Here is a 25,657-nt window from a genome sequence, read left to right on the forward strand (position 1 = left end):
CAAGAAAAAACAGTGTGCTGAGTTAAAAGAGTAATTAATGTCCCTGGAGCACTGAGGCAAAAGAAGGGATTAAAGAAAGCTGTAATGAGATGGAAAGGATAAAATAATATGTTTCATTAATTTTGCTACATTTTAGGGAAAGAACACAGGCAGAGCACAGCGAAAGGATTAGCTACATGTATACTTGCAGAATTATGAAAACAAAGCAATTTCAGTCAAGATGTGCCTGTCAAAATCCTCAGTGGGATTCAGAGCTGTTTCCAAGGTAACCAGCACCAATTCTTGGCACAGTGGAATCGAGTCAACAACAAAAGCACAAAGCAACCTGCACTGCCTTGTGAGGCAAAACACCCCGCATATTCCTGCAGAAAGAAAAGATACAAAATGGTTATTTGCTATCTTAGACGGTCTGAAAAGCAAAACAGGACCTATGGATCTTTTTTCCCCAGGGAACTGCAGTTCTGAGTGCAGCCAGGCTATAAACCAAATAGCTATTCGATTTGTTTAGAGGCATTAGCCAGTCCCCTAAGGACAGGTCCTGATGTCATGCACAGCTCTCCTGGAAGCTGGTGGATGACTTGTTTCAGTCAAGAGTACTGAAATGTTGTGGGGGGAAAAAAAGACACAGGTATCACACAGGTATCACCCAATGACATTTGGGGTGGAAAAACCAAAGGTACATCTTGGACCTGATCTCTGGGATCACGACAGCTCTAAATACTGCCTTTTTGCATGCAGACTAAAAGATAAATGCACAGCAACAATCAAAGTATTATGAATAAGTTATATAAACCCCAAAAAGTGCCAACAGATTAGTGCTTGAGATTGAAGAAAAAAGCCCCAACATAGCTTTACAGAATTCAAATATTGGCTTTGAAACAGCTTTTTGTGAGTGTAAATATTTTGCTGTAAGTAGGTCCTTGATCTGGATGTTGGCAATAATAACAATAATTGGCAGGAGGTATGAAGGCAAATAATAGGAACATCGGCTTTTAAATTAAATGCAGCCACAACACAACTAACAAGTATCATTTTCCTAGTAAACTCATTGACTTTAATGTACTGCAGCATCCATGAAGATAGTAACAGATTAATTTAATTACCAGGATTCACCAGCTAACCAATGGAACAGGTCAGAAAAGGTCTGGTTTTTGGGAAAGAGCGAGCTTTGATAGTTTAATGCATTGGATTACCATTGGGGAAAGATGGATTGCAGTCACTGTGTGAGAAGAGCAGGAACAGGGGAGATACAGCACAGCAGCTTCGTACCCTGGTGAGCCCCACTGCAAATGTGTTACGCCTCCGTGTTTCAGGGCATTCAACAGCCTATGCTGTCCTTAAACTCTAGATTGTAAATCTAAACTACCACTATCCACCACCTCAACACTTTTGAACTCGATGATCTTGGAGGTATTTTCCATCCTTAGTGACTGTATGATTCTTGTGCTGTCTGCTCTATATCAGAGCAAATCTGGTGCACAGCTGGAGTCCTGGAGGGTGGCTGTGGTCTGGTACAAACACAGGGTTGGAGGGTGGCTTTCCTGGGCACCCTCAGCTGCTCTGCAGCACTCAAGGAAGCAGCAGGGAAACTCAGGCTGCCTGTGCTTGGATTGCCTCCACATGTTCTGTGTGTGTGTCTCAGTTCCCCTGCTCTGACTGAATTTTCCTGATCACTTTCTTCCGTGAGAGAGCTGGACACATAATCCAAATCTCCAAGGCACACAGTGCAAAATCTGAAGTGACTCATGCTAGGAGCCAGGAGCCATTCTGAAAGCATCCTCCTCCAGCTCCCTAGCACATGTATTAGGCAGAGGTCTCTGCCATGCTGTCAAGCAGCTGTAGAACGAAACACCAAGGGACCAGTCCCCTCCTCAGCCCCCCTGAAATACGTAAGGCTGTTAAAAAGGAGTCATACCAATGTTAGTATAATAATGCAACACTTTAAAAATGAGCCCTCGTTACTGCAGTACTTGTTTCCTGTGCATCCCCTGAGTCCACCTTCTTAATTCTACTGCCTGGAACAAAATATTTACTGTCAGCATTTCCCAGACAAATCACAGGTGGGAAAAGCTATCAGTTCTGTTTTGTCTGATGCATGGGCAATACAGTTTAGAGCTAACATGCAATATTGAAGCTGACAAAACCAAACCCTCAGCCAGGGCAATGCAGTGATGTCCCACTGCCTTTCCTGGGACTTGGTATCAGCTCAAAACAACACTTGCCCATACAAAGCAGCTATATCTATCTTTCCCCTAAAGTATTAATTCCCTAGGACTCACACAAAAGAAACCACTTTGGCTTCAAAACAAAGAAACAGATATTTAATCCTTCAAATGTGAGTAAATACACATAATGGGTAACTCACTCTTAAATCAATATTAGTTTTGGACTTCAGCACAAGCTAACATTTTAAACAAACTGACTTTTAAGAACCTCTACAAAAGTCAATGAAGCATCAGCCACCTACAGAAGACGGTGATGCATCCCTTAAGGTTCATTTTTAGCTCCTTTTGGGATGATTTTAAACACTTTTCACAGTGCTTTCTTTTATATTTTTTTAAAAGGATTCACAGTATGCTATAGAAACTTTGCTGGATTTAAGTTTAAAATTAACCTGTGCACTTATTGTGTGGGATTTAGTCATGCCTGGTCAGAAGGACTGAAGATCAATCTGTCAATGGTAACAGAATGCTGGTTTAACCTATCAGGGGATATTTAACACATAAAACGCAGCAATGCCATGCCCTGCTCACCTCAGTGCTCACACTGTTGCTCCAGTGCAGCTCTGCACTGCAGCAGCAGCTGCATGGCTGATCACTTCCAAGCACTGCTTCCCAGTCCTGCTTGCACCTGTACCAAGGCAGAAGTGTTTGGAGGAATGGTGCTGCATCCTTCCAAAGGAGCATGTACAAGTGTCTCCACAGACAGGCAGACTGAAAGTGGCCTGTGTCATGTACAGATTAACCCAGTCCCACAGGAGCTGTGCTGTGGATGGACTTTCAGAGCAGCTCTCAGCCAAGGCCAACACTTCTCCCATCTCTCCCCATCATTTCTGGCACCGTCCCAGCTGAAGGAAGCCTTTGCCTCTGACCAGGACTCACCCCTGAATGTTCTCACAGCCTGCTCCTGTCCACTGCCTGCCCACTCTTGGAGACTCCTGGCTCACACCTCTCTGTGTGCAATGTGTTTAGGAAAGAGAAATGTGCAGCTGCTCTTGAAGAAGGAAAATGTGAGATGCACATCAAACAAAGCCCTCAGTGAATCTTCAGTGCCTGTCAGCACTGGCACAGAGATGCTGTGGCTGCCCCAGCCCTGGAACAGTCCAAGGTCAGGTTGGGCTTGGAGCAACCTGGGATAGTGGCAGGTGTCCCTGCCCATGGCACATCACTGGAATGAGATGAGGTTTAAGGTCCCTTCCCACCCAAATCATTCTATGGCTCAGTGACCTTCTAAACTACCTCTTCCACTTCTGCCAAAGCTGTGTTCTCTGGGCACCTAGATACCTGCAAGCCATTGTGCTGGAGACATCCAGGTGCTGAGGGGAGAGCTGAGACCAGGGCTGGGGGCACTGCAGCCTCCAAGAGAGCTGCAGCCAGAGGCTGAGCCCCTAAGTGCACCGAAAATGAGCAGCAGTTGTGGAAATTCCAGGTCACAGAGGAGCTACACTGGATGGGTGGGATAAAGCTGGAAGCACATATGAAGGGCAAGATTAAAAAAAGATAGAGACAACATAAGTGAGAAAGGAGAAAGAGAAGGAGGAGTTGACAGAGGAATTGTTGAGAAGGATGACATATTCTTAAATACAGAGAAGGGATGATGGGAAAAGGAAAGAGAAAGCAACTCATGCACAGAAACAGCTAGGGATTAGTTTCAGCTCACCAACCACCTGTGTGGGCTGCGTTACCCTACATGGGGCACATCCTCTGAATTTGGGGTGAAAAAGCAAGAGTCACCACTGAATCCTATTCCCTCTTCTCATATGTGGTGCGAGGCTGAGGATGAAAACAGTTTCAGTGCATCAGCTAGAGTGCCACATCTACACAGCAGGGGCAGCTGATGCGTTCATAAAGAGGAGCAGAAGTATCCGTCTGGCCAGATGCACAGACAGAGAACCAGAATGTAAATCAGTTTTATCCTAACTGCCATAGGCTATATGGGTTGCTGGAAGCTCTACCAAATTGATCATGCATCATTATGAATTAGCCTCAAGGAAAGAAAAAAGAAACAGAAAGGGAAGTTTATACCTGGGGTTTATTTTCCTCTCCCAAAATACACAGCGCCTCCCAGTGAAACCGATTTCCATGAACTATTCAATCTATTTCACTCAGTCCTGAGTGAAATGACTCTCTGGAAAGCATCTAGGAGGTTTTCCTGCCCTGCAGCTAATGATATCTCTCAGTTATTTTCCAGATACCGCATGCTAAAGTTTTGAACATTTATTTTCCACACACAGGAGAAGGGCTCATTCCCAATATCTAATGTACACAGCTGGAGCGCCTTGAGTTTCCTGCACTTTTTGCATGTCATGAGGAATGCCCCAATACTAACAAAACCCCAGGAAACAACCAAAACTGCATTTCTAAATCATCACTTCAGAAGAGGTTTTCCAAGCACCGCTGACTGTGCTCTGCAGTCAGTCTGGGAAACAGCAGAGAAAAATGTAAATGTTTTGCTCAGAATCTCCCAAAGAACAAATGACAGCGTAAATACCATCACACAGACATCTCACTTTGAGTCTTGTCTTTGAGTTTCCAGATCAGCCATTGGTAGGGACATGCACTGGATCATCAGTGCTCATCTGACAGATAATGCCAGCTGTTTTGTGCTGATTTCCACCTCTTTAGCTGTCAAAGGCAAGCAAATCTGTATTATCATTAAAAGGACTGTTTTTAAAGTGAGCAGTTAATCTACCAGTAGCAACTCCACAGAACAAAAAACCCTAACCAAAACACTACTACACACTAAGTTTTGCTGTCCTTATCCAGGTTATGAATACAGCAAAAGGAGAGATGGTTTCTTCTCTATGCTGTAACCTCACAGATTAAAACAGCATAAAAGACAAAGACAGGGAGTTGTCCCTTGCTTCCCTCTTCCTTTTCCTTTGAGTTTCTCACTCAAATTAAAACCCAGATTGCCTTTGCTTTCCAATTTTAATACAGAGTGGCTCACTGTGGTTAGTCAAATCAAGGAATTTGCATATATATATATCTCTTGTACTTTGTACAGAAAATATATCCCAAAGTAATATTTTCTTTTAATTTCCATGAAAGTGGTGCCTCAGTGAGGACCACAGAGTGAGGTCCCAATCACAAAGTGCTTGCAGCCTCTTCCTTATCTCCCTTAACCTTGAGAAGCAAATGCTAGAGGAAAAGAGGAAAAAAACTAAATCTTCCTTTCCTTTGTCAGCCAGCCTGACTGTGGCTCACAGACGTCACAGGGAGCCTGTGCACTCCTGAATGCTAAATAATCTCCTAGGCTACATACTTTCTCTCTCAGCGGAGCTTAAAAAGAGATCTCACTTTGAGCAGGGCCATGTTGACATGGCAACGGGGGAAAAAGGGAATCAGCAAGCCTGGTACTCCTTGCCAGGAGCAGCAGACTTTTGTGTGACTCTCATTTTTGTGAGAGATGTGATGGTACCTACCTCCTCTCCATCAAGAGTTAAAGCTGTGCCTAGTGGGTGAGGAAGGGCTGATGTCCTGGACACCTTGTCCTGGGCTTTCCTTAGCCTGGGCTGGAAAAGTGCAGCAACCTAACACCTGAGCTTGCACAGTGGAGAAATGGGAGGAAAGGCTTTGTGAAGCGTGGGGCTGAGCGGGTTAATGCCTGCCTTCATGACACAGGGCAAGGGACCTGGAAATGGGGCCAGCAGTGCTCACCAGCACATCCCATAATGTCACCTAAGAACCTGCTGCTTCCCTTTCAAGGTGACTTTGGAGAAGAAGATGCCATTTCAGCTCTGCCTGAAACAAGAGTAGCTGTGTGCCTGCAAAACAAGGCTCTGTTGTTTAGTAATGAACCTTCTTCCAAAGCTTTCTGCCCTCAGATCAGAACTGGAATGAAAGATTGTGTGCTGGCAGAGTCCCCAGCAATACCATTTCTCTGGTGCTGCTTGGTGCCAAGTGTTGCCCAGTGTTTCTGAATGTCCTTTATGATGCCATCATGGTGATGGAGACCATGACAGACTCTTTAAACACAACAGGAATGAGCCATTGAAGTGCCCCATCTCTACTCCTCTCAAGGGGGAGAGCTGAGACCAACCCAGAGGGCAGAATCCCGTGGGGAGGTGGCACACAATCCTGCACGGTGCTGGGCCACCTGTCCATGGCTCTGCACAGACCTCCTGACTGACCTGACCTCTCTCCACCCTTGTGCTTCTTCTCCTGGCTTTTACAAGTCCTGTCTACTTTATGTAATTCATAAATGCACAAGCTGCCTCTTACCACACACTTTATAAGCTGAAAAGGACTCCAGCAGAACAGGCCACAAATTGGAATGTGTCTTCTGGGCACAACTGCCCCACCAGTCACTCAGCTAATGCTGGATGGTTGAGATCTGACCAACAGAAACAGGGAAGTCTGCATTTACAGCCCTCATTAGAACAGGTACTTAAACATGAATGGTGGGGAGGGAGGGCAGAGGCAAACATAAAAAGCAGAGACAAGGCAAAAATGAAACTGCCAGAATACATTTGATATTTGATATTTTCAGCAGCAGTAACTCTCCTGGCTACAGCAGTCACCCAAAAAGGGCTGCAGATGTTTCCAAAAGGCAACTTTGACAAGCAGAGCTCATGGCATACAGTGTAAACTATGGTGTGGCTCAAACATGTTATGAAAGATGCTTCTTCCATATCCCAGCCTTGTTGTTCCTTGTTACATCTCCGAGGTTATAGATTATGCTTTCTGGGAGCACTGACAGCATCAAGTGCGTGCTGGTTGCCAAGCCAACATGCTCACAGGCTCTCTGCTCTCACTTCTTAAGGAAGCACAGCTGCTTCTGCAATGCTTGTATTGTAACAAGGAAATACCAAAGTGAATTGAAACACCAACAGGGAGCCCAAAGGAAATGGCTGCTGATGCCTTCTCTTGGCCAAATGCAGCGCTGATGTGGCATGATGCAGAGGTTGGCTCTAACATTGTTACAGCAGCTGCTTTGAGACACGGTTTTCAGAAGCAAATCTGAGCCACACATTCCCAGAGGAGCTTAGGGATACAAGAGACTGATGGCTGATGTTCTCTACATGACTGAGTCCCAGCCATGGGAACCAACAGCACCTGTACACCAGGTAACCTCACCCTGCTCCCTTTCAGACAGTAATTTCTGCATTCTGCCCACAACTGTGCCAGACTCTCCAGCTCCTACCGACACATGTCAATCACTGACTGATTTCTGAAGCCCTAAGAGGAGGTGGAGGGGCAGAGCCAGCCTCCTAGAGAGATTGTGAATGGACAAAAAAATGATGTATTACTGGATTGACTGATAGGACCAGCCACAGAAAAACCGACAGAGACTGGCCTACATAGTAGTTTTGACTATTTTAGAGTAAGGGAGAAGATAGCTGTGGGTAGGGAATGTGAAAAGATGGAATTTCTGTGCCTTTACTCCTGGTCCTCTGCAGGAGAACAACTGAGAAGGACCTTTACAGCAAGGTTAACAGAGAATAGTAAAACTCCCAGCATTTTCTACAAGTGCCCCAGAGGGGTTCTGTTGCACCCACCTACACTGTCTTCAGCAACATATTTTGAATACATCTATAATATTCCAATAATGTGTCCCAGAAAATGACACTTGTACTACACTTAACAGAGAAGAAAAGTTTCAGATGCCTAGTATGTTTGTCTGTATCTAAATTGGCAGAGATGATGGTGTACAGTAATTACTGTCACATTTCCTGGGCAAAGGGAGGGAGATCAAAATGCCTAATTAACAGCTTCTTTCCCATGGGAGCCATCAATGACATAGTAAGATACCTTCTTCCAGCTCTGTAAATTAAATAACAGAAATGGGACAAACCCAGCAGTCACATTCAGCTCTGAATGTCACTGACTTTACATCCTTCTGTGCATTTTGTCTGCATTGCTCAAGACATGCCGCTTGCTGAAAATGCACATCTGACAACAAGGCTGGGAGGCTCCTTTGGGAAACAGGCATTCAGGGAGCTTTTTGGGGGAGGTTTACTAGCTCCACAAGGACTTGGGCAGCAGCAGGACAGTCAGTACAAACAGCCAAATGAAAAGAAGAGCAGTCCTGTTGGAAAGACCAAAAATGCCTCCATACAAAGGACTCTTTATATGTCTACTGCCAGTGCTGTCAGACATCACCACTTGTATAGCAAGAGAGAGAGAAAGGAAAAGGAGATTAAACAAGATGTCACTAGAGGAGGGGACAAACCACTAGCACACCATGGGACCAGGCCATGACTCCCAGTGCATTTCAGCCTGGAGAGGCTGCTGCATTTAGTGACCCCAAACACGGAGCTGCCATTCTGCTCCATCACACCTCCAGGACTAGTCAAGAGGGGCTCTCAGCCCACATAACCAAACACCATGGTGATTTTCCAACAGGGCTGTGCTGACAAGGGCTGTGAACAAGATCCTCTTTACCTGGAGACTGGCTACTACAAGGCAAGGTTATGGAAGACAATGGGATACAGACTGTTTCCTGGACACACAGCTGGAGGCTGAAACAATCACAATTCCTGCCTTCAACATGGTTTTGGTTTTTGGGGTTTTTTTTATAACTAACCTAAAGGGACTCTGCTCAAGCTCCACTTGCTATGACAGGGCAGTCTTTCAGGCTTGCATTCCCTGCACCTTATAGAAATATGCTTGTTTTTTTTAAACAGTAGATGGTCAGAGGGATAAGTCTGTTCCAGACACCCATTTAGTCAAGCTTTATAAAGCCTGAAACAAAGGGCTGAATTAGGATAAATTACATTCCAAATTGCAACGTGGCTTGTCCCTTCCCAGTTTTCAGTTGTTTCCTGCTGTCTGAATCCCCTCCTTTCTGGGGTAGAATCTGCCATCACACAAAAGCTGGTTTGTCTCTAGATCAGCAGATAAAATTGGACCTTTTTCTATTGTCCTTAGCTTATCTTACAATATTCCTTTTTCCTCTTCCCACCCCTGCCTTGCTCCCTCCTAGCCTCCATCTCACCTGCTCTCCTGCTGCTGAGTCTGTCTCCCCACATTCCTCAGCCCCTTACTCCTCCCTCAGATCAACACTGCCACTTCTTCATTCCTCTTCACATGTCTGGGGCTCCCTCTTTCTGCTTCACTTACAGACTGACATACACCAGTGTCTGCATTCCCCCAGCCTCTCTCACGGATCTGTCATGGGCTGCCTCTCACCCACCTTCCTCATGACCCCAGAGCCAAAAGTGCCCAGCCTGTAGTGGGATTGCTGTGCCATGCCAGGGCAGTCACTGCTGTGTGCTGCAGTTTACCACAGTCCCTTTGCACCCCACATGGATGGATGATGTTGAATTGCTGGTTCCCAGAGAATGCTGAGGCACATCTGTAGTCCTCCTCACAGCTTCTTCCCAGTCAGCTGACCAGAACTTCCCAGTGAGCAAAGAAAAGGCTGCCACTCCTGTGTTTCACTGCAAGTCAGGCACATCCTGTGCTCTACCACTGGGTCCAATACAAAGCTTTCCTTGTCAGCCTACTTCAGAGGGAGTTCCTGAGGATTATGCTATCATGTCCCTTTGCATCACAGATTTCACATGACATTAAAATGTTTGGCTTGACAAAACCTACAGATCTCATTATCCACTCCTAATAATTCCATGGTCTCCACCAAAGATGCTCTGCGTGTGCAAGTGAGAAGGGACATGGAGCATGAAGCAGGGGGAGCACATCAAAACTCGGTGGTCTCAGGCTGTGGGATGCTGCAGACTGCACCAAAGGCAAGGTGTCTTCAGGAGCACCTCCAGAACAGCGTGGGATTTGTGTCTGGCAGAAGCACAGGGCTCAGCTGGTCTGCAAGGGGTAGCCCAAGTACATACACGAATTTATATCCACAAAATGCGTACAAAAAGAAATAGGGGCTTTACCACCCAAATTATATCACACCTCTAATAGCTTCCTGTGGGCTATGCCAAAAAACCAGCCTGTTCTCTTGCACACATCTGCCTTTGACTCGGGTGGCTGCCGGATCAGGCCCTGAGGCTGCCCTGCCCACAGCTCTCTGCACTCTCCCACATTCCCATCGGTCTGTTTGAAAGGAGGGCATTGATGTGTCTCCATAATTCAGCCATTACCAGCACGATGCTGAGACAGATCAATCAAAGGCAATACAACAGCCAGATTCAGAGGATTCCAAAAATTGAGGTCAGATTCAGTAACTCTTAGACACTGAGAGAGAGAGAGAGAGACATATATACACAAAGACAAATTTCAACTGTGCAAATCTAAAAGTGTCACTTGTAGTGATGGATTGGATGCATTTCAGGAAGAACTGTTACTTCCTCCCCCATTACCATCCCTTGCCTCTGCATCAGTGCTGGTATAAGGTGACTTTGTCACGGTGGCCTCATCCTAACTTTTCCCTTAACACATGGCCCTCTGATTTTACAACACAAGCCCTGCAAATGGGTGTCCTGCTGCTCTGCTGTGCCTTGAAGGGTCAATTCCCAGCTACAGAACGCCTTTCCCTAGGAGAGGGACATTTTGTGGCTAAATCCCAGCTCCTGGGTCAGTCAGATGCAGCAGCCCTTTCTAAGGGGAAACACCTCAAAATGCACCAGGGATTGGGTGATGGACAGCTGCCTGGGACATCTCTGTTTAAACTAGTGCTCTGATGCACATAAGGTTGTTGCAGTTGCTGGGGATTTACAAACTTCAACATGAAAGCTGAGAAGCCAAAGTTTTTCCTAGGTTATAGTGCTGGACTTGTACCAGAGAAAAGAAAATCCCTGTAAATCTACTCAAACCTACAGCTTGGATTAATTATCTCCATCGACCTTGGCTTCCTGATCATTTTCTCCTCAGATGTTTGGAATCAGTAAGCTACTACAAATAATTAAATGATTCATATTATTGATAATTGTGTGTATCAGAGTGGCATTTAAAAACCCTACTTGATGCAATACCCCACTGAAATTACAATTTGCAAGCAGACAAACGCAGCAAAGATGACTAAATTTTGTTGTGAATAACAATCCTTGATTTCAAGATCAAATTCTGAATTGAACACCAAAAATCTAGAAGTCCTGTCCCACATTGCATTAAGCACATCCAGCTAGTAAATACTAGTATGAAGTGGCAATACCCACTCTGGTCCTTTTCTATCACTATAGTAAATCGCTAACTGGTTTCTCCTTCAAAAAGAGAAAAAATATTGAAATAAATGCATCTTAAGTATTCTACAAAGGTTTACATTTCACCAATTAAATGTGGGCTTAGCCAGTGCCTGCTTGTGCAGTGCACAAGTTTACAGAGAGCTAGGAATTCAGGCATGAAGGCAAGCAGTTCTAGAACTTTTCCAGGGCTCAAGGACAAAGATGTCATGAGATAAGCTATAATAAGACTCCCAAACAAAAGCTGTACATATTGACAGTAAGTCTCCACACCAGAGATCTTAAAGAATCTGAGCAGACAGTGAGAAAACTGCAGGGAAGAGGAGGAAATGAGGCCACAAAGTGGTGTCTGAAGCAAACTTCACCTGGATCAAGAGTAATCTTGTTGCCTCAGCAAATGTGTGTCCCCAGCACTACTGCATGCCCTAGAACAAGCTTCCTCATTTTGTCTAGCTCTGCTTTTAACCACTTGCCTCAAAAACCAACATGAAAAGGCACTACTATAATGCCTGTTGATGGCCAGCAGTGGTTTCCTTTCTCCTGTCACCCATTAGCTGCAAACTCAGTTAAACATTTGCATCTCTCTCTGACCAGCACCCAGAATCTGAGCTTGAGAGAGCCTGAGAAAAGCATTTCTCTCCTTCCTTTCTAAGGATAGGAAATTCCTCTTCATCCTGTAAAGTTAACCCCATTTTTCCATACGTTTGGGGGAATTGTCCAACATGGGGTGACAAATCTGTGGCAAAGATGAGAAATGCACTCAGACTCCTCACTGCTAAGAACTCCTGCTTATCTCCTGACTAAACACAGAATAAACCTGGGTTACAGCAAAAAAGACAAGACCTCATTATCATCTCCCCAGTCATCAACACTGTGTTCACCTGAAAGCTCACACACCATTTCTTTCAACTTGGCCAAAATTTGAAAGCAAATTTGCAGTAAGAGACTTAAAATATAAGCACATTTACTTTTAGTAGAGATCTCAATTTCCAACACAATTGCTTATGAAATGACTGTATGGTCAAGGAGCCTTAAAATTCTCCAGCTGCTGAGAAATTATGGATAGCATCTCCAAATGCTGTCAACAGCCAGAAAAACATTGTTAGAAAGATCTCTTTAGCATGCATGAATGGATGCATCAAGGGCAGTTGTGTCTATACAAGAGAAATCCTTCTTGCACTGTGCTTTTGGGGTTTGGAGTGGGAACTCTGCACAAAGATAATTAGCATTTACTTCTAAAACAGGAAACTTGCTTTGCATATTTCATTTTGACACAGTCACACTCTCCTTTTTTTTCTGCAAATAACAAGCTGAATTCTAAAAACCTTACATAGTTTACAAATAGACTAAGTCCCAGTGAGCTTCCAGTGAAAATATGGCTGGGCAAGGATGAATAAACACTGATACTGAATCGTGGTGTTCCCAGCCAGAATGAGCAATGCATTATTTTGCAAATAGTACATGGTTTCAAGAAGGTCTTGTTTCTTGTGAGCAATAACAGGAGAATCCATCCTTCTTGCACACACAAATGCATGAGCCATCCATGCAAGACAGCTGGGCAGTTTCCTACTCCCTTGCAGCCAGAGGACCCGAGCAGCTGCTCTGTAGCAGTTGCCACATCTCTGATGGGTAACCATGACTTATTTATGAAGAAGGCCTTTCCTGAAGCCTTCTCAGAGCAGTGCCCAGAATCCTAAGCACGTGTCATCTGTGTAAGCCTGGGTGAAGATGCAGCCCTTGCTGTGAAGAGCTAGTGCCCTTCCAAAGCACACACACCCTCATGTCATCTCCCCCATGCCCCATGGCACGCTTGACTCCACCTAACATTTCCTCTTGGAGAAACACCCAAGGTTCTGCAGCAGGGCATCGAGGTGCATTACCTGCAGTCTCCCTGTTCCCTGATGACAGCTCTCCGTTGATGCCATTCTCTTTGGTCTGAGCATACGTCCCTGGCTGCTCGTGGCTGCCCAGCCTCAGCTCCTCAATCTCTTGGTACGGAAATCCATTGGCACTTCTGACCAGTCCGGCACTCGCGCCACCCTGATCCTTAATTTCAGGTGAATGTGGGTGTGAGGAAGCCTCTGTTAGCTGACCTGAAGTCCAGTGTGGGGCCTTGGCTTCGTCTTTCCTATCCTCGGCCATGGCTCCTTGCCTTCACCGCTTGGCCTGTAACGACATGAGCAGGAGAGATCAGTTCCAAATGGGTGACTGTGAGCGTCAGCACAAGCATGTCACCACCACTGCTGCTGGTAAATTCAAGTCTGGCACAGGAAAGATGTATATCTGTGTGCTTGTCCTAGCTGTGAGTGAACTGATTTAAACCCAACACAAACCACCAGCAGGAAAAATTATGGGTCAAGTCCTCCCTGACTCTCACATGCCTTGCAATTATCAGCACCATTTTCTTGATGGCTGCCCGTTCATTAATCTGATTTTAACGCATTAATTACAGTTAAAACATCAACCCAATTAACAAGAGATGAATCTGTCGTCACAGTGCCACAACCTGCTCCCAGGGCAATAAAGGAAGAATGCCACTACTGCTACAAGTTGAAGCTGCTGCTGCAGTTCCACCAAGGGGGTGCTTGTTAGGCACAGAAGCACAAGGTGACGTGGCCTCTCCAGCACGTGCAATCTGCTACTTGTCATGACAGAAGCAAGTCTGGGAATGCACACTGGCTTCCTGAACACCCATGCTGTTTGATTCCAGTTAAATCCCCTCTCATTTGCTGTTATGTGAACATTCACACACATTTCTCCAACCCTTTCGTCCAATACAGTCCATGGGGAACAGTTTGTTTCTCACACAAGCATTTGCATTATCTTTTGACTATCAGTACTTGTACAGAAATAAAACTAATCATTATTTGCTACTTCACACACATTTCACTCCTATTAGTTAGCTCTCATTTGTCCAAGCCAAGGAAAAAAGCCACTGCATAAGCCATAGTGCTTGGCTAGTCCTCACAGATAAATGCAGCAGTAGTTCCTCAATATGTAAACCTAGGAAGGCAATAAATCATAATGATGATTTGATGACACAGTAGCCTCTGGAGAGGAGAAGACGACCTGTCCTGAGCTAGCTACTTCAAAATGGAAAGCAGCAGGCCTTTTCCAAAAGCACTTGCCACCTCTTTTTTACCCTGGGAGAAAAACACATAAAAGCAGTGAGCTGAATGCAGTCAACCAGCCACATATCACAGGGGCTGAGCAGTCTGGAAAAGGCAGCACACACTGGATAGTGCATATATTCTGCAGACATTTAACAAAAAACAAAACAGAAGAAGAAACTAGTTTCCATAATGTCAGGTCAGTTTGAAGAAAACCTCTAAGCACAAGAAAAGGCTATTTGCCAGATAATCACTCATAATTGATAATTTGCCCTCTTTCTGATCAGACATTATAACTTAATAATGATGGCTTTCAGAGCTTCTTTAGATTTTTTAAAAAACATGTTGCATCACAAAATTACATTTCATTCACAATATGTGACTCAAACTGGAGTTCCATATCAAAAAGGACTAAAAATTCTTTTGCCCCATGGTGAAATAATGTTATAGAAAGTGCTCTGCCTGCTCTCACCCTGACCCAGCATCATTCCCTGGATTCCCTGGAGGTACCTGACTGCATAAAGACTGAAGGATCCACTGAAACTTGAAGCCCAGGTATTGCTTTAAACTGGAATGAAAATGATGGGATGGGCATTATCACAAAGGAAGGAGATGTGTGGCAGTCAACCACAAGAAGAGAAGAGAAAACACACTCCAGATCCCTTTGCCTTCCCCACCTCCTTCACCCTAATGGGAGACTCAACAGGGAGACGTTCTGCACGTACAGACAGAACTTTAAAGCAGCCATCTCACATCATACCAGGAGAGCTGATGGTGTCATTAAGAAGAACAGCCCAAGACAGGAAAATAACCACTCCTACAAACCAAAAAAAAAAAAATAGACCTCTGCCTCTAGATCTGTTTATTGCATGATTCTAGAGAACATTTTCTGATCAGAGCCTTTCTAAAACATGAGGCCATGGGACAAATGTCTTCCTTTTTACATAAATGAGCAGTACACATTCAAAGCCACCAACGTTTGAGATATGAGGACAGAACAAACCTGTTCTGGGGGGGGAAAAAAGAGAGATAATTATCATTTATGTCCCCTGGGGAAGCTCAGGAAAAAAACACAAAAATCTCAGAAAAAAACAACCAGAGAAAAAGCCCAAGCCCTAACTCAACACTTCCCTCACCAACCCAGTGTGCTTGGAAGCTGAGAGCAAAACCCAAAGCAGGATGAACCTGCCCACCAGCTTCACCAGTTCAGCCCCTGGGTCAGCCACGAGAGGAGCCCAGAGGCACAGCAGGACGGGGAGGGTTATGAAAGAGCCAAGTGTGGGGAATGTGGCTCTGAAAATCACTGGGACAAATGTAATAGTTGTATTCCACAGTTCCGCAGTTTGGTAGCTATTATCCCTGAAATATCCTCTTCCTGGTTCCAGGCAGACACTCCCTGCTTCACTTGAAGCTCTTGAGGAAGGATATTCACATCTTCACAATGGACTGTGTCACAGAAGCCCCCAGTGAAAATAACAAAAGTGCTTTTATCTTTAAAAATAAATACAGTGGGCAGACTTCAATGCGAGCTGCGTGTATCTGGAGGCAGAATTTGGCTCAGTACTTTTAAAAGATGGTTACAGAGTAAAGCATGGATGAATTCATTCTTGCCTCTCTGTTATTCATCAAGTGCTCTCAGGCTTTATAATGGTAGAGAGAAACAGCAAGTGAGTCACACAATGCATCTTTGTACTCAGCAATTTAGCAATGACTATCTGCGGTGTGCTGTGATTCATCCACAGCTTGGGTTCAAACCCAGAATACACAGGTGTGTTTTCTACCATCAAGTGAGTTGTTTTTCTTTCATTTCATTAGCATACAATGGAATTAAATTAATCAGGTAATGTAAATAATGACAGAAATACCAAGAGTGGCCAGACAATATAGCAGAATTTAAATAGTGATAACTATGTAACAAGAAAAAACCTAGAATAATTTGGGCAACCTATGGAAACACTGTACTTTGAAATACAAATAGTCCCTCTTTTTACCAGTTTCTTATTCTTTGCATAAGCTGCAATGAAGGCTTTCAGAAAAACATAGATAAGAAGGCACAGCCAGTCCTCTAAAATGTCATGTTGCTTTAGTTAAAATTGATTTGGATCTTTATGAGCCTTTCTTTGCTAACCATTACAAAAGAACTGCTTTATCAGGGAATACACAGCAGCAATCCTACAGCATGTTTTCACTCTTTCTCTAAGGTCAGTGGTAGTGAGGGGGTGACCTAGGCAGGTGCTTGAGCACAGCAGAAGGAGCAGTGGAGCTCACAGACAGTTCCAGCCTTGTCTTCACTGACTCACCAGCACAGCCCCTTCCTCCAGAGCCATTGTGGCTACAGCCACAGGCTGTGTTAGCTACACAGCACAGGACTGTGGTAACACTCCTCCCTTGGGATGCTCCTCACCCTGAACTCTGATCACAGTCACCATACATGCAAATCACAGTGTAAGACTGGGGTGGGAAATGTGCCCTCCACCCAGAGGGATCAAGCAGGTGCTGTTGAGCACCACAGATCACATCAGTGGTACTGACCCACAACCATGGGCCATGCACAGCCTTCCCAAAAAGGCTTTTCTTGTCCAGAGTGACATGGAGGATGCTGCTGAAGCAATTGCTTGTCTGGAGAGATCATGCTCCACTGGCAGCAGCAGTGATGCAGCAGTGAAGAGACACTTCACAGACCTTAAGTTCATGTCGTTGTAACTCAGGCAGTGCACTGAGGGGACAGCATTATGGATCTGGACATCCTGTCTTCTGAACTAATAACCTGGAGGAGAAACGATGATAAAAATGAACCCTCCCAGCTTTTTCAGCCATTTGGGAACTTTACAGAGACAGAAAATACTGAAACACAGAGGGACAAATCTCGTGGGGGATATGTGGTCTGACATTGCAGTTGCCTCCTCCTTTTGCAGACTCTCTACATATATTTATTAATCCATAAGCTCTTCCACGTGACACCAGCTCCCGCTGCCATGGCTGGCTTGAACCAAGCCTGAGTGCTTTGAACTCTGTGCATAGCAAATCACCCACAGTAATACAGCATGAGGCCATGATATGCAAAACTCAAGGTAATGCTGATTTAAATTTCCTATTGTGCCAGCTGTCCAGAATCATCTTAGTGTTACATTAACACTGCCTTTGCATATAAACGGATGAATTTTCTACAGATTCTTACTTTTTAAGACAACAGAATTAGGCCAATACTGAAGACTTCTGCAAACAGCCTGCCTTCCTGCTTCAAGCCGTGTTTTTACCTGCCCTTGTATCTGTGAGTCCATTCAGAGTGAAACGAGGATATTTTATTTCAGGGAAGCTAATTTATCAGCTAAAAGAAACAGCCACCTGGATATATGGAGGAAGAACTACAATTCTAGTGCAGGCAAAAATTGTCACTGGAGGTTCCTGAAGGGAGAGACAAGACACTCTTTAAAAAAAGAAAAACAAACTCTGGCAGGGTGTATGGCCAGATCCTGAGGACAGTGGGAAGAAGAAGAGGGGATGTGCCCTGTGTATGGCTCCAGGACCAAATCCTACTTCCCAGAGGGCAATTTAATTCAGGTGCACCAGAACACTGACTCAGTTGCCCTGAGTTGCAGCTGCTTCCAAGTGCAGAGCCAGGAGAGGGAGGGAATTGCTCCACAGATGCAGAATGGAGTGTACAGATATGGCTAATGACCTCAGGTATCCAGGCCTTCCAAAACTCCTCAACTAGACTGCCTAGAAGAGATTTTTTTAATAGAAATTTAAGAAATCCAGATAATTTCTTTCAGAGAAAAGAAATTAATGGGGCATCATGTTCGTCATTTTTTTGCAGAAAGGACACCAAGAATTAAAGAATAAATTAAGATATCTTCAAAATTAGTTATAAATAGCGTGCAATTGAACTTACACTAGTAAATAACACAACAAAAGAAATTTCATGACCACACACCAACTGTCCAACAGAGATGATGGATCTGTATATTAAATACCAGACACAGTGATTTAAAAGGTCCCAATGGAATTTGCCAGTAAATTTAACTTACTAACAACTTACATCTAGAAGAGCCAAGGAAAGCAGGGAGGTATCAGGAGGCTGGAATAGAAACAAGAGGTAGAAGGTGGGAAATTTAGATGGACAAGTCCCAATAACCTCCTGCCACCACCAAAAGCTCAGGCTGTAGTATATAGTACACAAACCTTACCAACACTGTTGTCTTCATGGACTCTCCACATATTCACATAACAAGAAGGCCAGTTTTGGATGCCATTTCACTCCTGCATTTCAGCTAACATGCATCTCTCAAATTAATGTGATTATTTTCAGACATGAGTGGTGTGCTTCACATTGCTCAAACAGAATGACAGAACCCAGCAAGGGATAGGGAGAAAGTCTCATGGTGTCTGATGGGAACCATGTCAGCTTCCTAGGAGGAACACACAGTCATGGTCCAGAAGCCACAAAACAATTAACCAAAGCTACACTTGATGCTAAATGTCTAAGTGCTGTAATTGCAGTAATATGGAATATTATTAGAGAGAATTATACATTCTCTCCATGGGAGCCACTTTACCTCTCTAGCCAAATAAATCATGAACAAATTTCTCTGTTATTTTATAACAAATATGATTTATTTCTTCCTTGTCCACTGCTTGAGTTGTTAGCTTTCAGCTAGATCCCTCTTTCTCAACAACAGGAGCAGGACTATCACCTTGCACCCCTTAAAAATGCAGGCAGCATTCATCTCCTCACACTTGTACTAGCATTGGTGGGTTTTAAAAGCTTTTACATTTCCACACTGCAAACAGTTAGTCAATAGCCACATATTCTTTGAAAATCCTTTTGATTGAACCTTGGATTATGAAGCAGATAAAAAATAATGGATGATCCCTGGACCAGAGGAAGCTTTCTGTGGGAAGATGAAGAAAACAAACCACGATGTCCATGTCTGCCAGAGCTGAGAATGAGGGATGGCTGCAGCCTTAAAAGCAGTGGATCAGACTTGCAGCACTGGCACAGCAGAGACAAGTCCTCTGAGCCTTCCTGCACAGTGTCCAGGCCTGTGACAGCAGAGATTTTAACCCTTCACAGAGCTCCCAGCAGTTGAGCTGGACACCAGTGGAGCCAGGCAGGTGGGAAGGGTGGGTTATCCCACTGCAGAAATTGCCCAGGTCCTAAAGAAAGGGGAGTGCTCTCACTTTGAGAAATGTTTACCTGCCCAAGCCCTGCTCTGTGCTGAGCTGCAAACCCTGCTCAGGCAGGTGGTGCACCCAGGTGCTGTACAGAAGGGATGAGATGCAGCATGGTGCATTGCCACTGGTAGCAAGCAGGTGTTTCCCAATGCAGAACACAGGCACAGGTACAAGAATGAGACATTCAGTTGTTACTCCTTCCTCCCTTGGAAAGGTGCTCATTTCTCTGGGCTGCTGAAAAGCACCTCAGCTGACTCCTCTTGGGTGTTCCCCTCTGAGACATTCTTGCCCAGCTTGGAGGGCTGCCCTCACTCCCATGATCAGGAACCAGATTTATCAACTTGCTCAAACTCCAGAATGTAAAACTGAGTCCCCTTCTCTCTTGAAATGGTGACATCATGGTACTAGCAGCTTGTGACTAAAAAAAACCAATAAAATATCTACTAGAGCTCACTTCTAGATAAAAAGAATCCCTGTACACCCCTTCTTGATTCAACAACAACCCTTTTCAACAAACCCTCACACTCCTATCTACCATAATTGCTTCCTGCAGGATACAGGAAAGGCATTTTAGCTGGTGAAGGAGATGGTAACCATAACAACAGCACCATGACAACTACAAGTGATATCTGAAACATGAAATACAGCAAGAAGTTATTACCGATAAATTTGGTGAAAAATAAGGATGGGAAAAGCAGCAAAGGAGCCATAGCAGTTAGTGCAGGTGCCAACACAAAGAAACACAAGTATCCCTGGGTTAAACTGCATACAGTCCTGCACATCTTAAGATGAGGCACCATGACAGCCCTGTCTTCTGATCAGCAAACAGAGAAGGCAGTGTCTGCTTAATCCTGGACAAGATCTCTCCTGTCTTAAGGGAGCTGGAGGGATTGAAGGATGGAAGGAGAGCTTCTGGGAAGCCAGGAAGTTTCTTGGCAGCTCCCAAATTTCTCAGTGGAGCTTTATGTTTCCACAAGAGTCATTGAAATAAGACCTGAACAAGAACAGGGTTCCTCCCAGGGAAGCATCTCTGTGTCAGGCACACTGCATTGACTTTTCCACCAGGCACAATTTCAAATGGGCACCGTGCACTTCAGTTGGCAGGCTTGTCTGAAACAGGAGGCTCTGCAGCCCTTAGCCAGCAGCCATCTAAACAACCTGTGCCAAGGCTCTGACTTCAATTCTGGCAGAGAAAAAGATTCACCAACATTTGTGGCTACATCAGCTTTTTCACCCCCAGTGCAGAAGGCGCATTAAAACCCACCATAAACAAACAGCACGAGTTCCAAGGGCTGTGGCAGATGAAGTCATCTGGGGGGTGATCAGACAACATTCAAAGACATGGGCCTCTTAGAGCTTTTCACAAGGAATTCAGCTCACTGGATGGCTACACAGGATTGCTCAGGGTAGGCACACCAAGCAGTGGGTCCTTTCCCAGTTCAAATACTTTGTCACCCTCTGCACAGCTTTCCTCTTCTAACCCCCTTGTTCTTTGAAATACTGCAATAATCTAACTGGGAAATAAACCTTTCTTCATGGTACACTTCAGAGATTTTCAGGTATACACTGAAGGCTTAAAGAAATAAACACTCAATAACTCAGTCCTTATTTTTACTTTTACAGTCTGCTTTTTCCTACCAAAATAATTTATTTATACTACATACATATATATAATATACATTAGATAGATAGATAGATAGACAGATAGATAGATAGATAGATAGATAGATAGATAGATATAGATAGATATAGATAGATAGATATAGATAGATATAGATAGATATATAGGTATAGATATAGATATAGATATAGATATAGATATAGATATAGATATAGATATATAGATATAGATATAGATATAGATATAGATATAGATATAGATATAGATATAGATATAGATATAGATATAGATATAGATATACACACACACACACATTTATACAAAAAAATTCTTCAAAAAGCTAAAAACAACAGAGGAAACCTTTCATTTATGGAGGTGGTTTTGAAGGCAAAAGATGATTCAGATTGCACCCAGGAAATCTGACTCCAAAATAAGAATTTTTTTTTCGTATTTCCCTCTTACCACAGTCACTTCAAACCTCAGTAAGAAGATAGCTGAAGATCCATGACAACACCATAGCTAGCTGGAGGATGGGCTATATAAGACAAGAGTACTCAAAATACTGTTTAAGGAGGAAAATTCTTCATCAGTCAGGGAAGAAGCAGACAATGTGATATAGCTATTGCAGGCTAGGGAAGACAAGGTAGAACAACAAGAAATACAAAGACATCAATGCTGCCAACATTCCATTAAGTCTGGCCAGCTAAAACCTTGGCTGGCTAATAGAAATGAATACTCAATACTTGGTTCCTCTCCCCACTGCCATTTCCATTATAACCTTCAGTATTTATAAACAGCTGAGACCAAACCATCGTCTTATTTATTGCACAGGTACAGAAAGCGACTACAGCATACACCACACAGTACAATCATCTAATTCTCACCCTCACATTTTCAAACCTGTTTTTTGAAGGGCCAGCCAAATTGGGTATTTGCCACAGACCCTGCAAACAGACCACACGGCTATATGTGCTTCCTTTGCTCTCAAGTTATAATTGATCAGCACTTGCATTTGGACAGGGGCTGGTAAAGGTAACCCACAAAAACACTGGGGTGAAAGTCTCAAGGGTTTGTTTTCCTCACATTGACCTTGCTAACACATGTTGATTTGATGTTGCATCTCTTAAGAGATTCCAGGATGGATGACAGCTCACATAAGGCAGTGAGGAATTAATTAATTATGCTAATATATTACTTGCATGTTCTTCACTTAGGACAGGTCTATGCTCTTTTCAGCTGCAGGTGAGCTGCTCTTCTTGCAGGTGAGGCAAACTGGACCATTCAGCAGACGTGATACAAACTTGTCTGCTAAGCAAAAACACCCACAACAAAATCTCATTTATCCAGAATAAAGCACTTTAACTACACTGCTACGTCTTTGCCTTTTCTGCACACATAACTTTTTGACATAACCCTCATTTATTTATTCTGATTTCACCAAGATCTCATCAAGCATGACACATACACATGATCTTGACTTTATTCAGTGAGCTTTTAATTATAAAAAAAATAAATGCTGCCTCTACAAATGTGTCTGCACATTTTGATTTTTCAAAGGTCTTAGCTACCTTTAAAAACTAATTCTGCTAAACCCCTGCTACAACACAACCTTTGAAAAAACTTAAATGCTATCTTTGGGAACATCATCATGTCAGCTACTACAAATGGTAAAAAATATGTACTGGGGTAATTTCTGGCAGATTGTTCCCTCTAAATACATGCAGGGGAAACAGACTACAGCAGAATTCTGAAACAAAGCTCTCTGCACCCTCTCCAAGGCCATGAACCCAAAAGGGGATCCAGGGATGGAGCTCCTGATCCAGCTGCCATCCTAACTTAATTCTGTCCTTCCATATGCTGAATTAAGGGAATATGGTCCATTGTTCTATAACTGAACAAGCACCACAAAGATGATGATGCTAAAATGAAATATGAAGGGGCTAAAAGGAAAGGATCTTCAAGCTGTTTGGGTAAAAATTCTTGCTCATGTGAAAGAAGATTCCTCCCCAAGTAAAGGGCAGCAGATTATTCTATTACTGAGAGTGCTCTGAGCTTCTCTTCCTAACATTTGGACACACCAGGCAATCATGCCAGGCACACAGTAAAGAAAAAGCATCACATTGTCTACCAGAGACATTGTTCATTCATGCTGAAAAAGAGCATCAGGCAACAGAAAGCTGGTGCCCAGATCCCTCCACCCAGACTCACTTAAACAGCTTTGATTCTCAGTTTCATGGTGAGGAAACCTTAGAGGGCCCAGGAACCCATTAAAGCCAATGGGAATCAAAGCTTTTAGCTGTGGCACAAAGCATCTAACTCTAAATAAATAAATAGAAATAAGGAGACAAAGCACTGGAAAACTGATTGGGAAAGGAATTATTCACAAATTCAGCTTGTTTACTTATTTATAATAAACTTGGCACGGATTAGTTAGTGCTAGAATTTTCCTTCCTAGAGAATGCCTGAATAGTGTTTGTTGTGCTGTAAAACCTTGGTCAGAAGTGGTAAGATTTTCTAGCTAATGATGTTAGAAATAAAGAATTTATTTTAAATTAAATATACCCTTATACTTGTACAACTTAAAAATATGCTGTCCATCCCACACTCAGCCACCCACTTGTATGACCAATAACTGTATACCCTGGCAAATAAAATAATATCTCCCTATCTCAAAATGAGAATACCCAGAAATCCATGCTCTAAATACTCTAGACAGTAAAATCACAATATTTGGGATATAGTTTTATCATGTGGTAAGTTTACACTGCCAGATCTTTACTCAACCAACCTGTAAAAGAAAATAAAGCTGGCAGTCACTCTTTAACCTGTTCAGGCAGTCAGACAAGAGGGCAGGGAGGACAGAGACAGTACTGAAGGAACTTGGAGCCACAGGAACTGATTTTGTAGCTCTTGCTTTCAGCAGAAGTTTTTCCTTCAAAACTGTTTCTACTAAGCTCTTAGACTGTGCACTGAAAGAGGAGTATACATGCCTCAGCCTGTACTTTAACTACAGTGATATTTTAAAAGTTTAATTTTTAATTCCTTGTGTTTTTGACCTTAGAAAATTAAGGTGTGCATGCTGCATACCCATGCATATCCTGCATGAGCAGGAAGCAAGCCCCTGAGTCACTCAGCCTTTCTGAAGTCTTAATTGCAGGATTTTCTTTCACAACAAAGGACTATTCCAGAGACTTATTTCCTCCCTAAGCTTCTGTGGGTGTGTGCAGCTACCTGATTCCTGCTACAGGTTGAGTTTAACCTTGTTCTGCTGCCACCCCTTTTCCTGCCACTCAGTGCCAAGGAGCTGATGAATGTTAAGTCAGTGGCGTGCTCCTGGGATGAGATGGAGTGAGTTTGTGTGAGGAACAGAACAAGCCCAGGGCCAGGGTGTCAGGAAAGGTAAGAAAGTTGCATTAGATGAAGGAACACATTCTTGGAGGAAATGATCTGGAAAAACCCCAAGCCATGGGGCAGAGTGTGTGATGTTTTAATACAGAGAGACAGACTGTGGGAAAGCTAGATTAATCTCCAATCAAACCATCCAGTCTATTCTCCTGCCATGAGCAGCTCCACACCAAGAACCAAGGAGCTCCACAGAGCTTAGGTCAAATATCTGCATTTTCCCAATGCAGCCTCTAGCAAGTGACACAGTTCTGGTGATTTCCATCAGAGCCAGGTGCCCTCATGCCTGCAAGGATCCACATCATCATGCTTAGCACTACACACAGAAGATACCCCCAGGGTGAATTTCTCTACAATGAAAGTTGTCTGTGTCCTTCCATGGGCTGCAGTCAGAGATTACCACTAAAAGGCCAAAAAGACACAAAAAGCACAACAGGTCATGCAGAGCACTGATGGACACAGAGTATTCACACGTGCATTTAAGGACTTCTGATGTCTTTTTTGAAAGGTACCCAGGATCCAGCCTGGGTCCTGGATTCATCTTGAATTTCTCTGTACATTTCCTTTTGTAAAGTCTGTCAGCAGTACTATTGAAGATGTTTGTTTAGGATGCCTGAAAACATTAATTATTAATCACAAATGAAATAAAGGAGAGCTGGATAAGGTACAAAAGAGAGCTGAACAAGGATGATAAAAGACCTAGAGAAGCTTCTGTGAAAGGAATGACTAGACATGCTAACTCTTCATCCTGGGAAAGAAGGGAACAAAAATGCTTACAAAAATGCACACAAGTGTGCAGGGAGAAGATAAGCAGAGAAGAGAAAACAAACAATCCTCTCTTCACAAAGAGCTACAGAGCATCAAACAGAACTCATGGGTGATGGGCTCCCTGCAAAAAAACACAGCAGTGATTCTTCCCACCTTATGGAATTACACTGTGCAGCTGGTGTTGCATGATGGAATTTTACATAGGTTCAAAAGCAAACATCTGAACTTTCCTCTCATTGTTTTTCCCATGGTTTCTCAATCTGAGAGCCTTTTTGGGGA

General features: G+C 43.7%; 1 protein-coding gene and 1 long non-coding RNA gene across 41 annotated transcripts in view; both read right to left on the minus strand.

Moving 5' to 3' along the window:
• Positions 1-25,657, minus strand: part of MAP2 (microtubule associated protein 2) — a 221,696-nt gene that overhangs the window by 57,889 nt on the left and 138,150 nt on the right. For all 40 annotated transcript variants that reach the window (XM_086896042.1, XM_086896038.1, XM_086896041.1 and 37 more), the window contains one exon: positions 13,183-13,468. In XM_086896042.1, the coding sequence (XP_086752168.1) occupies positions 13,183-13,444 (262 nt within the window). In that variant the 5' untranslated portion in view covers positions 13,445-13,468. The remainder of the gene's footprint in view (positions 1-13,182; positions 13,469-25,657) is intronic.
• On the minus strand, positions 163-6,140 carry LOC147652168 (uncharacterized). The gene is made up of 3 exons (XR_015288831.1): positions 5,880-6,140; positions 2,754-5,759; positions 163-362 (listed from the first exon to the last, which is right to left on the minus strand). It is a non-coding gene; the product is annotated as an uncharacterized LOC147652168 (long non-coding RNA).

Source organism: Cyanistes caeruleus, chromosome 7 (assembly GCF_971803275.1).
Source record: "Cyanistes caeruleus chromosome 7, bCyaCae1.hap1.1, whole genome shotgun sequence".
NCBI lineage: Eukaryota > Metazoa > Chordata > Aves > Passeriformes > Paridae > Cyanistes > Cyanistes caeruleus.